This window comes from Bombus flavifrons, chromosome 5 (assembly GCF_040668555.2).
Source record: "Bombus flavifrons isolate JBK064 chromosome 5, iyBomFlav1_principal, whole genome shotgun sequence".
Classification (NCBI taxonomy): Eukaryota; Metazoa; Arthropoda; class Insecta; order Hymenoptera; family Apidae; genus Bombus; species Bombus flavifrons.
In genome coordinates, this window is record NC_138446.1 from 12,113,267 (window position 1) to 12,131,373 (window position 18,107).

General features: G+C 32.5%; 3 protein-coding genes across 3 annotated transcripts; all 3 read right to left on the reverse strand.

Moving 5' to 3' along the window:
- Positions 1-111: 111 nt before the first annotated feature.
- LOC138179620 (uncharacterized) lies at positions 112-14,969 on the reverse strand. Its single transcript, XM_069112589.1, has 10 exons — positions 14,834-14,969; positions 14,312-14,414; positions 13,370-13,478; positions 13,010-13,220; positions 11,247-11,413; positions 10,530-10,707; positions 1,287-1,670; positions 675-896; positions 393-611; positions 112-281 (listed from the first exon to the last, which is right to left on the reverse strand). Exons 1-10 carry the CDS (start codon positions 14,907-14,909, stop codon positions 112-114), a joined length of 1,839 nt encoding a protein of 612 aa, XP_068968690.1. The 5' UTR covers positions 14,910-14,969.
- Positions 4,131-10,521, reverse strand: LOC138179631 (uncharacterized). Its single transcript, XM_069112614.1, has 2 exons — positions 8,621-10,521; positions 4,131-5,863 (listed from the first exon to the last, which is right to left on the reverse strand). Exons 1-2 carry the CDS (start codon positions 9,002-9,004, stop codon positions 5,435-5,437), a joined length of 813 nt encoding a protein of 270 aa, XP_068968715.1. The 5' UTR covers positions 9,005-10,521; the 3' UTR covers positions 4,131-5,434.
- A 591-nt stretch (positions 14,970-15,560) lies between the features above and the next one.
- LOC138179628 (INO80 complex subunit B) lies at positions 15,561-17,208 on the reverse strand. Its single transcript, XM_069112610.1, has 6 exons — positions 17,069-17,208; positions 16,649-16,814; positions 16,376-16,562; positions 16,055-16,288; positions 15,786-15,958; positions 15,561-15,693 (listed from the first exon to the last, which is right to left on the reverse strand). Exons 1-6 carry the CDS (start codon positions 17,112-17,114, stop codon positions 15,561-15,563), a joined length of 939 nt encoding a protein of 312 aa, XP_068968711.1. The 5' UTR covers positions 17,115-17,208.
- Between the last annotated feature and the right edge of the window lie 899 nt (positions 17,209-18,107).

Genomic DNA, 18,107 nt, shown 5'->3' on the forward strand with positions numbered 1-18,107 from the left:
AAGATTATTTATGGTACAACGTTAAATTAATATGATTAATTGACTTGAAATAAGTAGCAGAATATAAAATAAATATATGGTAATATAATAAATTACAGTTTATACACTAAATTAGTTGGTTTCGAATACCATGTCCGGATGTTTATTACTTCCACAGGTAGGAAAGTCCAAAGGAACGGGTAAGAAGCTTTCACGATTTCCTACCTTTAACAAAAATTGCATAACAGGTCCAGATATTCCTGATGATATTGCCGTGCTTCTTGCTTCCCACATCCAATATCCTGCAAATGGTAAATGAATTCATGTCATAATTTTATTAAAAGATTCTCACAAATGAAATTATTCTTCTCTTAAGAGATTTCGCTAAAGATTGCAAATATAATGGTTTCTACCTAAATTATCAGTAAAAAGACGAAGAATAACGTATCCTTTATTTGGCACAACGAAACTGTCCTTCTGGGGTGGATTTAAAAAATTGCGATCTAACTGTTTGTTACGATCCAACAGGATAATTTCTTCTTTGGTAATTGCTCGTTCGAAACTACTTTTTCCTAGGACACTCGCGTTATAGCCATGTACGTGAAACGTATGGGAGACATTTCCGCCAAAACCTGAATAAAGAATTATTTTAAATATAAAATAATAAATCATAATGTAAAGTAAATTAAAATTACCTTCATCTATTAAAATAATATCGATATTTTTTCTAGGTGGAACTTCGATCACGTGAATACATTCACAAAACAATGGTGTGTCAGCACACTCTTCTGAACGCGTTTCCAAAGAGCAAATCGATTCCTCTGGTATATTTTCCGGTTGAGACAATAACGGAGACATGGGATATTTAAACGATATACGATTAATTTGTGCAACCCTTGCTCCTTCTTTGCTCACACCTGAAATTTGCGTTTGTGGATGTAGAAAGTCAAGAAGTATAAAAAAGAAGAAAGATTTAAGAAAATAAAAATTACGATCCATTAAGAAACTATCGCGAATAAATGTAATGTGGCATATCTTTCGCGTATGTATTTTATATTTATAAGTAAGTGAAAATTATATTGAATAATATTGAACAAACAAAATAGTAATTAGAAATAACAGTTCTGACGCCTACAACTATCAAATCAGCCCAAGTAACAACTTTCAAATGTTTGATTTTGCAATTGCTAAAATTATGCAGATACTTTTGGTAAAATTAATTATGGTCATTTACGCATAGTATAATACATTTAGGCAGGCATTACAGACTGATAGTTTTAATATTAACAAACTCTTCATGTCCTTACTTAGATCTGATGGATAGAAAGGGCATCCGTAAAAATTATATCTGTAGTCGGACATTTCATCCGTGAAATAGGAAAAAGCATTCACGTCGAATGGAATATAAATAATTTCGTCTGAGTTAATCTCGATCCCTCTCGATCCTTTTAAATCCAAACCACAAATGAAATTCCTTGATATTTCATGACAATCGTGGCCCTCGTTCGTAATTGCATAGTCATTGATTTTCAATAGTTTTTCGTCCTTGATTATAGCGGACTCCGGTTTTATATCATCATAAAGGATGAAAGCTTCCTGATGAAGGTTTTGACAGTCCCGAAGGCCCTTTATATCAATGAGGTATTTCCCAGGAGGTTGATTTGCTTCGAGAATTATGTCAAATCTCTCACCTAAAATTAAATTCGTATAGTAGAGAATCTATAAAAAAAAATAAAAAAGAAAATGATAAGATTATCCTATTTCTTAATATTATACAAATTTCGTTGGTGACATCTAGAAATATCCACTTTTCTATTAAAAGCTGATATTCTAACTTTATGGTATTGAATTTATGGAAAGAGTAATTGCATATCTGAAACAGGTATCCTAGTTATTTTATTGAATAAAGGTATACAAAGTAAAGTGTAGGCGTTTTGCTATAATATAAAAAAGCATAGCTACATAAACTATAAGAAATACTATGGGGATATTGTATATCGTAATACAGGAAGAATTTGAGTTTCATTGCTGCTGAGTATATGCATGTAGATATGCCTATAACTCCCAGCAAACTTTTTTAATCTCAGTTCGAATTAATTCTTCGTAATCAGCACAAAACTGCAATTACTACACATATGTATATAAATATGTACTTACTATCCTCCGAGTTTCTATTTTTACCAAGGAAATTGTTTATACGTTTGAAAATTTCATTTCTCAAATCTGTTTTTAATAGCGTTTATATTACATTGATATCCAACAATATTTTGGAATAAATACATAAAATATTTACTTTTAATGATCAATTGTTTTCATTTGCAATAAAATAATATGTGAAAAAAATATGAATCACGAGAATAAAATCACGCGTGTAGAACAACATTAACTTTTCAATGATCACTTTGATTCTTCCCAAGATTTTTCTAGACAGATAAATAGATAACTTTAGTGTTATGTCTTTTTACAAGAGATTTTTTACATTGTGCTATTGATGCACTAATATTAATACGCTATAATCGCTATTTATCGGAAGAAAAGTTATGGGATATCAAGGCAACGATCGTGTAGTTTAACTTTTAGATCCCTATGTAACTTATTCTACATTCTCGCCTATGTACTTTCTTCTTTTGCACAGAAAGACACTGTATTTCTTTTGAATTCATGATTGAGCATCATTAAGATTGATATCTGATAGAAACTTGAAACGCGAGAAAATTGATTTTACGACTACTGAAAAATATTTATATACATTAAAGTAACGACTAAGAAAATGTTACTTTTATTATTATTAAATGTTAATAATACCTATTCGATTTATCTACGATTAGACATTAAAAATAATAGCAAATTATAGTTTTATCATTTTTATTTTTATATTATATTTCTGTCTCTACTGATCATCAATTTTACAACAATTACACTGTGATTTTGTCAATTTTCATTTGCAGGATCATGATATATCTTTATCCATGAAATGTTCACTTAAATTATATCGGAACGGATCTATTTAAAAGATTGGTGATCAATTATTATTAAAATTATCGATGTGGTAATATGAACAAAATTGATTCGAGATTATTTACCACGAAGAAATTTTTAGCATATGAGAAAGAGGTTCGATCGGAAGAAATAATATTCCTCTGATAATGATCTTAGAACCAAATTTTGTTTAATAGAAATGAGAATGCAAACTTATAAAAAAAAAAAAGGATGTTTGATCGTGTGAATATTAGTTTCCACTATGTATTTTAAAATTTAACGGTTGTCAGTAAAGCTTCTAAAAACGATCACAATAATATAAAAATATAAAACTATCGTAGAATCAGGAACAAGGATGAACGAGTTATATAAAGACATACACCGGAGACTGTTGAATCTTGTGTACAATCATTACTATCTAATGTTTTCTTTATACCTACCTACTGACAAAGGATTTAATTGATATGATATGAAATACAATACAGTTTGTCTCTTAAACGAAAATTAATAAAGTAATCTAAAACGACTTATTTTCAATTTTACGGAGGGATTGCTTTCGATAAAAAATAGTTTGTAGTCTATACTTTGCTACGTCTACTATTTAAAGCCCTGAAACGATACCTATCAATGGAATACATTCTTATAATCTAGATCATTTATAAGACAGATTGTATAAATGACGAATATCGCTGTTAGGTGGATCAATAATTTCGTTGGAACTCATTTTATAAAATATGATCTGTATTACAATATGCGCATTAATTAATACTTCCTCGTTGAGATATTTTGCAAACAATCAAATCGGTATTTGTAATTGGCAATCAACTTTCCTTTTCAACGGGCAAATTTTCCAGATCAATTTGAAAGTTACATAAAATTCAAGAATTTAGGAACATGTATCAAAAATATAAGAAAGTTGTTCGTATAAAGAAAAATCTTTATTACATACTTTTTCCTTGAAAAATTGAACAAGTGTTCATTGCTCAATATGAATAAATCTTTATTCGTAAGTTTATAAACTTCCCTTCTAAATATTCCAGCGAGTTCACCAGTATTTCATCATTATTCTGTTCAACTTGACTCAAATGTCATGGACTTTTGACTTATATTCACATTTAAAATCACATATCCGTTATTTCCATCGAATATGAGTAACATTTCGTTTCACTTTAAAAAGATACTTGATTCGTATTATAGTTACATCGTAACAAACAAACAAATAACAATAGCGAAAAATAGCAATAGATTTTAGAAATACAGTCTTCTTCATGAATCGAATCCTAAAACGATAACGTACCTGTTAAGGTATTTTTCATACGCAAAAGGTATTTAAATATTGGAAAATAAATTCCTCCTTTCGTTTACCTTTTATAATACAGCGTGATTCTGGCTTTTAATTACAAAATATCTTTTTTCTAATATTTTGTAAAATTTATTACCCCTTGATAATGTCAATTATTCCTTAGATTTCACAGAATCCTCTTACTCTCGGAGCACAACAATCTTAATAATACGTAGATCGTTTATCTTCCTTCCAAAGAGATATTCGAGTTTATACCTGGGGCCTTGAACGATTAATTCCCAGGAAAAGATCTTTTACAAAAAAATATAATATCAAGTATAAACAATTTCTTAAATGTCTCGTTCAAATCCCTTAAACTTTGCTTCGTATAATGAGCGATATCACAAACGACTTTTTGCCAACTACATGCATTCAAATTTACGAATTCAACTGTAAATTACGTCTTAATTCGTACAACTTTCGTGTCTTATTATACAATCTGTTCACGCAAGTTTTACACTCCATTGTGTAAAATTGGACGAAAAGTTAATTACAATAAATTGTTCAATGTGTTTCGTTAAAAATCCCGACTATTTAACTTACGTTACTATCCTTAATCATCGATTCGAAGTTTCGCGTAGCTTGTATCGATGAATGTAATTAATCTGTAATTTAAGATAGAAATGGGAATCGAATAATGATCCTGATAAGCAAGAAACGCTAAAAGTCTTCGTATTGTCGTTTCTCTGACGAACTTCGAATTAAATATAATATATTAACAGAATCCTATGTGAAAATCGGGAGTGTCGTTAAAACGATCGTACAATTGGAGCACGATCCACGCTACTATTTCACGATAGTTCCCATAATATTACGACACGTATCTGCATCTACTTGGTGCAATTACGCGCTAAATAGAGTTACTCGTTCGCTCTCATTCAGTCACAAAAGCATTTCTTCTTTCAATCTCTCTGATCCATCTCGTACTCCGACACCGACGTTAATTATCGTCCATCGTTGCGAATTCATACAACGTCCATACGGAATATGAACACATCGCCTCGTTTGCCGACTAATTATGACAAAATAACACGTATGTAGCGTACAAATCTCTTTCTACGGAGACGTTTCACCATCATCGTACTACGATCATCTTTTATTTGTTTCTTCGAACTCGGAACGAAGTTGCATTTGTTAGCGACGTGTCTGTGCGTAGACGCCTATCTCCGCTTCAAACAGGATCTGATTGATCCTCAGCTTCGCTACTGATCTGGAATACGAGTCGGGAATCTCCGCCAGCTGTACCGCGATACTCTCCGCGAATTTCGCGAACTCCTCTTTCGTTCTCTTTCGTTCGTCGCAAGTAGTCTCCAATTTCGTCTGTCCGAACTCGTCCAGATCGCAAATCGGACTATTATGATTCTGCGACGAGCCGTTATACAATTCCATCGCCTTCAAGCTCGAGGATGACGATTCTTCCGCATCTTCGCTTAGCGAGGCGTTGAACGAACCAGTTCCCGATCCGTTCGTCTCCTCGTTACAGTCTATAAACGTTATGCTCTCGGGATCGATGTCGCTAACTATGTACTCCTCTTGCAGCTTGGACGTCTCCTCCTCGATTTTCTGCAGGGAGAAGAATATATTTCCATATCTATCGCCGTCGTCGATTGCGATCGGTTTATCGTCACGCGTGTGCGTACGTTCACGCGTGCGAGTGAAACCCAGTTGCATTGAGCATAGGGGTGACAGGAAACACGTAGAACAGAAATGTATAGGATTTGTCTTGTCTGAACTCGTCGAGGGATAAACAGCAGCTCATATAGTTCGAGTTTCTATAATAGGAGTGATTCTACCTACTATTTTACATACATACGTATGGTGTTTCGTTTAAATGGCAAGATTTCAGATTGATACATAGATTCGATAGAGAAAAGTTATCGTTCAAAGTTCTTGTCCGAAAAACAAAATTACAGTCCGGTCCAGTCGCTTAAGTCTCCTCACATTACAAATATTCCTTATTACTTACTTATGCGCATAATTCTAATGTGACATGGTCTTTTACGATAATGTTTCTCATAATTTATTGCTAACTAAGGTTGTATATTATAATAACTACGAGCAGAGAATACTATTTGTAAAATAAAAAATAATTTTAACTAACTAAGCAAAATCTACCTTTTACCGCTTTGCATAGATTTCTATTTTTTGAACGTGTTAGTAAATGTACAAGTAATAGGGAAAAAACAAGAGTATGATTCACGAGTTATCGTATTATTACAGAATTCGTGTTCCTATTTAGTTTTTCTCTGTTTTATCAACAATGTTTTACTTTCTTTTTGTTTAATCAGTAATTATTATCATTAATTACGATACAATATTTTAGGGATCCACACAAGCCAATTTTCATTGCACGCACGCTTCTCGTGTTAATTTAATTTACCTACAAAAATTTTGCCGGAGTCCAGAGAAAACTTCGCATTCCTGGTTATTATAATTACACGGCACGCGTAAACACAATCAAATCGAATCGCGATTCAATCCGCTATACTCGGTTCACACGATTCAACGTTAATCTAACATTTCGATCTTTCAAGGAAACTCCGTATTAAAAACTTTCACGGGAATATATTTAAATAGCTCGAGAAACAATGCCCGAACGTATCTTAATTAAGAAAAAGCACACGCATCAGTTCGCAGTAAACTGCTTTTCGATTTAAATTATTCCTTTTCGTTTGATTTATGAATCGAATCTATATTGTATGACCGAAGCAAGAAATCATATATTAATAATAACTCTTTCCTCAAATTTAAGCAATTTTTTAATCACGGTTAGACCGAAAATGACCTGTAAAACGTTATAGAAAAAGATATGCAAAATACCTCGTTCATAGCGCAGCAAGAACGACGTTGTGAAAGGGTGAAATATACTTTACTTTTCCCGTTTGACATAATAAAACTCTTAAAGTCCTAGCTCATTTTTTGTCACTCTATATGTACGTGTATATATCCCTAGATATAATATATATTATTACGCATACTGACATTTCATGATCGATTTCTTATTTATCTTGACTAGACTCGGCGATAAAGTTGCAACCAGTTCCTTGAACTTTGATTAATATTTATACTTTAAACTAGTAAAAATAATCAAATGTAATAATCATTGGAATATCGTAACATTCAAACCGGTTTTTCGATAAAGTATTCCGAATAAATAATATCGAACTATGTAACTTTCAAATTAAAAATAAATTCTCGCGAAATTTAATGTACCTATGCGCCTAACCATATCTAAGATTCTTCGTAACTATTGTTCTAGCGCGTCCAATAACCTCTACATTTTCTTACGAAACGATAGAAATATAGTGATAACGATAAATAATAACGATAAAAATAGTAAAAACTCTATCGAGTATCATGTCTGGATTGCGGATTCCTATGCATTTATGCGAAATTTAAGCATACAATAATCCAAAGATTGCACACAATATAGAAGACAATAAGAAGAAAATATCAGAGAGTATGATACCCGTAAGAATTTCTAACGGATAAAACGCGTCTCTCTACTTAAGTTCTATTTCTTTAGTTGCGTCCATAAAAATATAAATTTGCGTAAAAATTGGCAAATTAATCGCAGCAATGTATCGACATAATTGGATCGGTTTCTCGAAGACGAAGACTGGAAGAACTTTGTGGGAGAAAGTGGTGGAGGAACACAAAGGCGGGCGGCGACAGGCGGAGCAAAGCAAATGAGACGGAGAGAATCGGATAGGAACAGATACAGTATAGAATGTAAGAAAACGAGCATGGAAACGACCAGATTGGAAAAGGATAGAATTATCATTTATCAGCAATCGGGTAGCGCACGAATGTGCAGGAGAATCGGACACGTTTCAAGTAAAATCGATTCGAAATGCGAAAGTCACGGGACGAAAAATTACTATAAAAAGAATGACACGTCGCATTGCTACGAGTCGACGAAACGTGTATCCCGAGCAGCGACGCTTCGTTCAGGCGAGGTGATCGTTTCCACGAAATGCATTCAAACACAATGGTCTTTCTTCGAAATTGTTTGGCCAATTATATGGCGTAAACTAACCTCCTTACGATTGGAGAAAGGGAGCCTTTATGATTCTGCTTACCAAAGATTTTGCGTGATAAAAAGAGAGAAAAGAAGGGCAAAAGTACACTAAGTATTTCTTTCTTGAAGAAATTGATAGCAAGAGAGAAAGAGAGTCTTGTCTGTATATTTATTCCGTTAAGGTAAATGCGACACGTGGGAACGAAATATCTGTCACAACTGGATTTCTCGCGCGACATCGTACTTGTAATATACACGCGCAATGATAAAGAACGATCTATAGCTATGTAACTACCTACCTTCTTCCTTTTACTGTATCTACGTGTGCCAAATTGCAGAAACTGCATCGCTTTAAAGGCGAACCACTTGGATACGTAAACATCGTCGGGCCCGGTAGCTGCGTCACGGCTGTTCTGTATCTTGTGAACTTCTCTCGAGTACTGACACTTGAGATTCGTGATCTTTTTCTCGATTTCGAGGGTGTTGCAGCAAAGGATCTCGGCGAGCTCTTGAATCGCGCGTTTTCGCTTCGTTCGGTCGCGATACCCCCGAGCATTCCAATCCCAGAGAACGCGTCTCTGTTGATACTCGCGCAGTAGCTCGAGAGTTTTGTCGCGAGTCCACTCCATGCCGAGCCGCGTGTCGTTCGTTTCTGGCTCGTTCCACGCGTCGTCGCTAGACATGGAAAATAGAGTGGCCACGACGATATTACGGCGACGCGCGGGCACTTGTTAGGCCAGTGGCCACCGTTTTCTCCAAAGAATCCTATGTGTCTCGTACGTCCAAGTATTTACGAAGTACGGACGGATGTCGACTAAAGTTAAACGATGCGGTCGGCTGACAAGCAAGCGGGCGGGTACCCGCTAATAAATCGTCGACTATGAGTCGACAACGACGCCGCAGCCGCGAATCGAGCACGCGTTTTAATGATTTTTGCGCGAGACCCGCGCGCGTTTGGTCGCCTTCCTTTCTTTATTTCCCTTTGCGGAAACCCGGCGAGAACACGAAGATGGCCGAGTCTGCGCGAACGAGTCAGCCACCGCTGCACGCTGCATGTGCGACTACCAAGCGGTTTCGTTCTTTCCTTTTCTTGCTCCTTCTCTCTTTTTCTTTCCCCCTTTCCCTTTCGCATTTCTTTCTTACGGCCTCGTTGCGTGTATCCTCGAGCGTTCCCTTCCTCTTTGTTTACTAAACGACCTTGCGCCTCGTTTCATCGTTTTTCGTTCTTCTTCAATTCCACCGCGTCGCTTCCACCGCTTTATTTCCTTCACCCCCTCTCTCTCTCTCTCTCTCTCTTTCTCTTTCTTTTGTTTTCCCTATCTTTTCCATTAATTACGGTAGCCAAGTTTTTTTATCTCCATTGTCTTCTGCTACGTTTCTTCCTTTTCCTTTCTTTTGATCTTCTCCTCTGCATTCCTTCTCGTTTGTCATTTTACTTCCTTGTCGAACATAAATCTTTATCATTTCTCTTCATTGTCTTCATCATTTCCCTTTCTTCGACTACTTCATCTTCGTTCGTTCTTGGCCTTTATATCGTGCCACTTTCTTTTCCGTTGTCGTCTCCTCTTTCGCATAACTTGTAATTTCCTTTGCTTTCTTTAATTTACCATTTTTAAAACGCTAGTTATAGTCTTTTGCGGGATGAACATCATCAGGCAGAATCGTGCTTCGCTTATGTGCGATCACGCATGTAAATTCTTTAGTTTACGCAGGACAATTAGGGTTATATCAAACGTTTACTCTTCCACTATTCACCATCGTTTATCGCTTTAAGTCACATGTCGTGAACGACCTGAATTACGCTACATGTTTTTCAAAAATATTTCTAATATACATATACATTCTTAAGTTATAATATTTCATCTCGATTGGTCTTCGGCAATTATACTCAAGTTATGCTATATATACATATCTATCTTATACCTATCTACATTTGCTCACATAATTTAATCCTACGAGCTGCAATTCAATTTCATTTTATTATGTTTCGTCCTACCTTTATCGATTGCAATTCATTCTCGCCCCCTTTACTCGCTTTCACTTAAATTCTGAGCGCAATTGTGTACACGAAAAACCGAGAGGCAAGGTTTAAATATAAAATCTCGGATGAAGAGTTTTGTATATCCGACATGTACGTACAACGATCATATATTACGTGTGCCGAATGTACAAAACACACGGTATAAGCAAGGAGAATCGCCTGCATACCTGGAAAGAAAAAGATGTGTCTGCCCACCGTCGGTTCAACCGGGTTCCCATCGGCAGCCAAGACGCGAAAATCATGGCCAGAGATGGATAATAGTATAGGGCAATTGTACGCGTTGGCGTTAATAAGTCGCAATAAATATTTCCTTCCATAATGGACTTGCAAGATAGATCCGTTATTCTGAAAAAGAAGACATAGCCAATGATGACGTCAGTTTTGTGAAACATAATGTACAACGAGAGAAAGTTCTCATTCCGGTGACGTAATCTATATTATACAACAAGTTTTACTAATATGAATTAACGAATGAAACTAAAACTCGAAATATCTTTTAATTAAGACGCTAGGTATATGCGCGGTGATTGGCGTTGCTGGAATATTCATTCATTCATTCATAGAGAACTACAAATATCATTAAAAAAATTTACAATGTTGAGAGAAAGATAGCTTTCGTTTGTTCAACATGTTCTAATAAAACATAATTTTTCATTTGATAAATGATTATAAAAATATCTTAATGTAAAAAGCAATAACACTAGTAAATAATATTTGTATAAAAATTGTTCTTATTGTCATATTATTTCGTATCGAGAATTTTGATCTTCGAAAACGGTTTTGTTCCTTGGGCATGTGGAAATCTTGGCTACATTTCATGCTGAATTACATATATCTTTCTCTGACTATACCGTAGCGTCTTGTCTAATTAGATAAAACAATACCTGGCCATTTAAGAGAAGTTCACTAGGCGTAGGTGGGTGTAGGTGCGAGTGTCGCGACAGAGGAGTTGGCGGCCTTGATGACAAGAGAAGTATCCTTTCCAAGCTAGGGTCATCTTGTGGTCCTCGAACTGTCAACGACCCGTATACGCCGTCGGCCTGCTGTGAAACTAATAATTCAATGTCATTAATGCTTTTGTTATATCCATGATTAATGAAAGGATTCACGTTCTATAAATACATTATAGTAATTTTATTTTATATTTGTGAATAAATTGTGCGATAATTTTTAATTGTAAATTTAATAATTATAGAAATAGATAAATAAAATGTATTAATATTAAGGAGATATTCGTTAATTTTGTATCATAATACTATATAGAAAGTAAATACAAAATTAGTTTAGAACTGTACAGCAATTTTTTGATATTCGCAATAATAAAAAATTTAATTTCAGATGACAAGATTGATAGCAGCTAATTTGAGGTTCTTTGTTTAAGCAACTTTAAAAGTCGACACGCCTATTCTTTCAATGTTTACTATCGATCTTCTTCCTCGATTTTGTTTTGTTCGATTACAACGTAGGTAAATCGAAACGATTGCTGATCTCACTTTAGCTGATGTTTCCTCAAAACTACTATTTTTGCAATAACGATTAAAAATATCATATTACTTCTTATAAATTTCATATTTTTCACATGCATTGGTATTTCTGATACTTTAGACAAAATTTCTTATTGGAACAATATACCTATAACGTGATAATCCAGGGCGCTAATAAGAACAAAATTTGGACGAGTTCATTTCTTGTCTATATTAAATTTAATCTTCTTCGTATACGAAATAAGTTTAAAGCGACTGCACTTTTTTTTATTTTAGTTCGGTTTAGTTCATACTAAATTATTTTTATTTAATGCTTTTGACATAATAATGTACACTGCAGATCAAAAGACGCTATAAAAGAAGACACAAATGAATTTATTTTTGTCCATCAGTGTTAAAGTGAAGGAGGCATTAAGCAATCAATGTCATTACGATTGTCTTTTAAAATATTGAGAATATTATGTAAATGACTTAATGTACCTGAGCCTCCTGCATGAAAGATTATCTCTTGCTACATTCAATTCTACATTGTATTTTATCACCACAAAATTACTATAATTCACTTGACTATTTAACACATATCAAATTTAAAAAGATAGATGTCAAGAAAATTGATATTTAAGTATTTAATACGCACTACTTTTCCTAAAACAGTAAGCGTAACATGTAACCTGTAACCTTACTTCTACAGTACACGGTTTCAAGATTATTGATCTACTTTAATTTTGCTTGTCCTCGCAGGAGTAGAAGCCGTTCTACAGCGCGGGAAAATTGAAATTGATTTAAACGTTATCAAAGTGATACAGTTAAAAAATTACATAACAATTAACTTAACAATTTAAATAAAATTAATTTTCTTAACCCTTACAATCACTTTATTATACCTGATTTATGAGATTATGCATTTAACTATTGAAAGATAACGATGGTGAAACACCGTTTGATAAATTAATCAATCATGGTGGATTTTAGTTATTTTTATGACAAACGTTACTTATTTTAATAAGAACTAGTTTTTAAGAAGAAAAGTATTAAATTTGCAGTCATCTGTAGAACATAATATTTTTTCGATTAATCAATCGTTCTTGATTATTTAATATTTTTATTAGCATTCACATATAATCAGTTTGCATATTTCATCGTTTTGAATACGATGTGCTTACCTATGTGTGCATAATAAATGTATGTACCAACATTTTCCGGTTTTAGTTTATATCGAAAACCCCCAAATGGCAAAATAGGGCATTGTGTGACCATCGGAACACCATCCATATGAGCCGAATTCCTTTGCCGTATACCATGCCAATGAAAAGATAATTCCTCGGACCCTAATCTGTTGTATAAAATCACTTCAATAGTATCTCCAAGACATACCTGAAAATTGAAAGGTGAACTCGTAATTCAAAATATTAAGTGCGTTGAAATTGTACTGTTAATTAACCAAAAGACTTTTACTTTTAAAGAGGTATAAAATAACCCTAATACATAAATTGAAAGATAACAATAAGTTCAAAAATGTTTACCTCTATTTGTGGGCCTGGGCTTTTCCCATTGATTCTTAGAAAGCTATTCGATAATATTACGTTGTCGTGGATCATCGATTCGTTTTTGCTTTTAGTACAATCGCGAATACTGTAAATAACAATAAAAATATAAGAAAAATTAATTAATGGTATATGTATATAATATCAATTAATTCTGCCCATCCATACTTTAAAAAGTTCAGATGAATAGAATTTTAATGCATATGTACTTAACATCAGATAATACGTATCGTGACCAGAATGAAATATTAGAATAATAATATAAAAAATAATAAAAAAATTTAATAACGATTAGAATTTTCACACAATTTTAACAACGATTGCAAAGTATACCTATGATGTTATTATGTATCTAGCTAGCGTTATTCTCTATAATACAAGTATCATGTTCGTGACAGTAAGTGGTAGTGTAAGAACCAGTTGGGAATTGAAAAAATAAAAGATGCACTTAGTACCCGTGTGAACCGTTAGTTCTTGAATTACACTAGAAATTGTGTATTCGTTCCACAGTGATTCGAATTGACCGAGATTCCGACAGGTTTCTCCTTCAAAGAGGATATTCGCTGATTTAGGTCTACATCGTGCCTGAGCGGCGCTATAGTTTGTTTTCAGCATTGCCCGAGGACAAGTTATACATCCTTCTAGATTAGAATGATTTCATGTGTAAAATTTATAGTTTTCTTTTATATTTTATATAATTTTATAGAAAATTTGATTCATTTTGTTTGTATTAATTGATTGAGAAACGGTTACATTATATTATATAGTATATAAAATTGCTCGTGTGGAAGAATAATTTCGAAAGCTTGTTGGTAGTTTCAACTTGGATTGAAATAAAAGTTTCGAAAGTATACATATTGATTTCGATGTATTAAATACGTAATAAATTCGTAGACCTTATCTGACTTCTATCTATCTTACCTGATCGGGGCAGGTGATTCTTCAACGAAGAATTCGTAACGGCATACTTTTTTTGAAAGTGCATTGTCAGCACAAGATCGTAGACATTCGTGAGAATCACCATCTAATTTTTAAAAAGGAAAAACAATCTAGTTAACGTAATCTACAAAAACTTATTAACGAATAATTAATGAAAATTAAATAATAATTCAGATATATAATCGAGTTAATAACATAAGACTTGAATTTCGTAAAATATTAATTAATTCTGTAAACTATTAATTAAATACTTAATTAAGCATTTGTTAATCATGTTGTTAAATATTTGCATTCAATATAGATTCTTCAATAGAATGAAAAGCTTCGTTTTAATATTTTGCAATCGCATTTTTGCAAATATATTGATTTTTAAGTAATTTTAATGTAATATACTTGGAAACTAATTCTTTTTGTTATACTTTCATAATTTTATTTTATTAAACATAGACGTTTCAAATATGGATAATACATAAATATTTGAAGTTAGATAAGTTATTTTCTCACCCCTTATTTGAGATCTAGATATTCGTAGTAAACTAAAAAAGATGGTGAAAGCTATAAAGTTCTTGAACCACCACATTTTGACCCAGACGAACTGGGTTTCCCCAAAATTTAGTAATTTACGAAAACCGGCATACAATCATCGCGAATCACGAGTCGACGGTGACTCGGGAAATAAACACTGACGATGTTACGCGTTTCACGATCATACGGCGACTTAGTTGAGCCTATCTTGGTTGGTGAAAGCAAGGCCTAGGCTACTTCTGGTTATGCAAGATGCATTCGATGCAGATTCGAATATTTTCCGGAAGAAAATATAATATTAACGAAAGGTATATGACTAACAAATTTTGATGATAACTTAATGAATATATCGTTACCTGTTTTCAAAAGCAGGTAATAAATATTTATTACATATATTTTTTTTCTGCTTTACATATTCCAATTATGTACATAAACTTATTTTCTAAATACTCATATTCGAAATACTACAATGAAAGTTACTTAATGATATGTACAAAATATTTACAAATTAGTAGTAATATTAACAATTGAATTTAAAACCGTATTGTTTCAATTAAACATCTAATTTCTTTTAAATATAATATATATCTAGTATTTTACACTATCTATATTTATCTTCTTTGTAAAACTGTTCAACAATGATGTATATTAAAAAATGTAATGTGATGTATATACACTAACACAGACAAGTTCAAATATTAACTAATTATACAGATAGAGCTAAATTAGTTTTATAACATTCTAAACTGCATAATGGTACACCCGTTTTTGAGCATGAATATTTTTTGGGCTTTTTACATTGATTTACACCACAAAGAGTTCGTATGGGTGGTTCCTTTCTGAAAAAGAAAAATACAACAAAATAATATAATAATTTGATTTTATAAAAATTTCAATTAAATTTCTCAAACTATCTATCATTTTGACTTACTCCTCTGTAGGCTGTAATGGAAAATCTTCTCCAGGAGGTAAAGATATTGAACTTCCTTCAAGTGTTAAACGGTATGTAACCAAGGGAACTTGCCTTCTACAAGGTTTTCCTTTACCAATAACTTTAGAAGCTTTAGATTCTTGCTTTTTCAGTAATCTTTCCATTGTCTTTTTCTATGGGAATAAAAGTATAATTTTAAATACTATTTACATAGAATCCAGTATACTATTTAATAGTAATTATATTTATTTTTGATTATTATTACATACTTTATCTTTTTCTCTTTTCTCATCAGCAAGTTGTTTCCTTTTCAAGGATTTAAGAGCAGCTTTTTGTATAGCTTCAGCTGTCATAACCTTTTCTTTGTATCCAGTTGGTAAAGACATAAGTTGTTCAACAGCTGGATTTGGTTCTGTATCAGTCTTTCTTTCAAACATAGCTCTTTGACGTGCTGTCATTAATTTTGGATCCTTTGGTTTAATCTTTTTTAGCTCATCATCCACCTAGAATAAAACATATATTTAATCTATAATAAATAAAACTTATTCATAAAGAAATCAATATTATAAACACTAGTTACAATTACTTACTTCTTCAAGTTTTCCAGACTCAATTGCATCGAGCCATCGTTCTTCTTCACTACTAGTGCCACTATCTTTACCTTTACTACTTTTTGGAACCTTTTTCTTTGTTGCAGCTTTTGGTGATAGCACAGTGCTTGCACCTGCGATGCTAAGATTAGATGTCTTTTGTATCTTCTCACGAGGTTTCTCTAAACTACAAAAAATAATAAAATAAATATATCTCCATTATTTATAAAATTACATAATATCTAATCTATTGCTCCTTTTTACTTTACTTACCCTTTTTCATCATCTTTTTTTATTTTAACTCGAAACGTCTTCTTTTTTTCTGTTTCTGTAGCAACATCGTTAAAGCCATCATTATCATTGTGAGTAACTTTCCTTTTTTTGTGCTTTTTATGTTTATGCTTTTTATGTCTCTTTTGTGGAGATACTTCACTAGTTTCTAAAAGAAAAACAATATATAAGATAAATATTGAAAGATCATTACAAGTAAACATAAATGCATATAAAAAGTATTAAATTTTTCACGAAACAGATTCTTGTAAAGCGTCATTGAAATCCTTTAATGCTGATATTAAATCTCTAACATACTTAGCCTAAAGATGAATAATGAAATTTATAAAATGAAAAATATAATAAATGTTTCCATCTCTACGTAAACTAAATGTTAATTTTTTAAAACATCGAAAGTCGTACCTAAAGTCCTTTCCTCATCCGAACTTATATCTTTCGTTTTACCCATTTTATTACGAATCCGTACTCCTCAACGTGTCAACAAACAATATGAAACAAAACTGTGGCGCCGTATTTTAGATATGGTGGTGCCATCTATTAAATAAAAATTTTGCTTCTTATCAGTACTACTGCTTCGCCGAGTCAGGTGGGGCCACCATATCTAAAATAGGATACTTTGCACTAATTGCATATAATTAATTACATAGGAAATCAGAATAATATTACACAGAAAGGATTTCTGGAATGTTAAAGCTTTGATTTAATTCCTGAATAGTTCAAGAATTCGCCTCATAGACCGAGAAATTTCATTTTTTAATTTTATCATAAAGAGATTAGTTCCATCATTTCACTGCTAGGTGGTTATAATGTTTCTTAGTCAATTGGATGATTTTTTAAACTTGCTTATAACATAACAGAGAGGAAATTTGTTTTTTCTTATAACATAATTAAGAAATCAGGAAGACCAATTAGATAAAACTAATTTTAATTAATTCCTTACGTTCTAAACTTTCATTTGAGCCCTCAAAAGTTAATAAATTTTGCCTACCGGAAAAATTCGATTTTTTAATTTTGTCACTAATTTTGTCACACACTTTACTCCCAAATATCTTAAAATTAAATGATGGGGTCGGTATGGTTATTGAAGTTCTTTTTTTAGACTCTACAAGGATATCGAAAAATATATATGACATTCTATTAAAAAAAAACTGATAATCTTGAAATCACATAAAAGAAATGATTATAAGAAGAAATTATTTTCATCTTCCCATGTTCTTGGAATACTGTAACTTTGTCCTAAGAAGTTATAACAGTAAATAAGGCGGATATTTAGTTAATCCCGTTTAGTTGAGCCAGTCTGTATACTAAAATAATATTCATAATATGATAAAAATAGAAAGATAAATACAATTTATAATAATAAAATATCATTGACCAGAAGATGATTTTAATGTGTATATTTGTTATTACATTTATACAACAATATTAATTTTATTAAAAA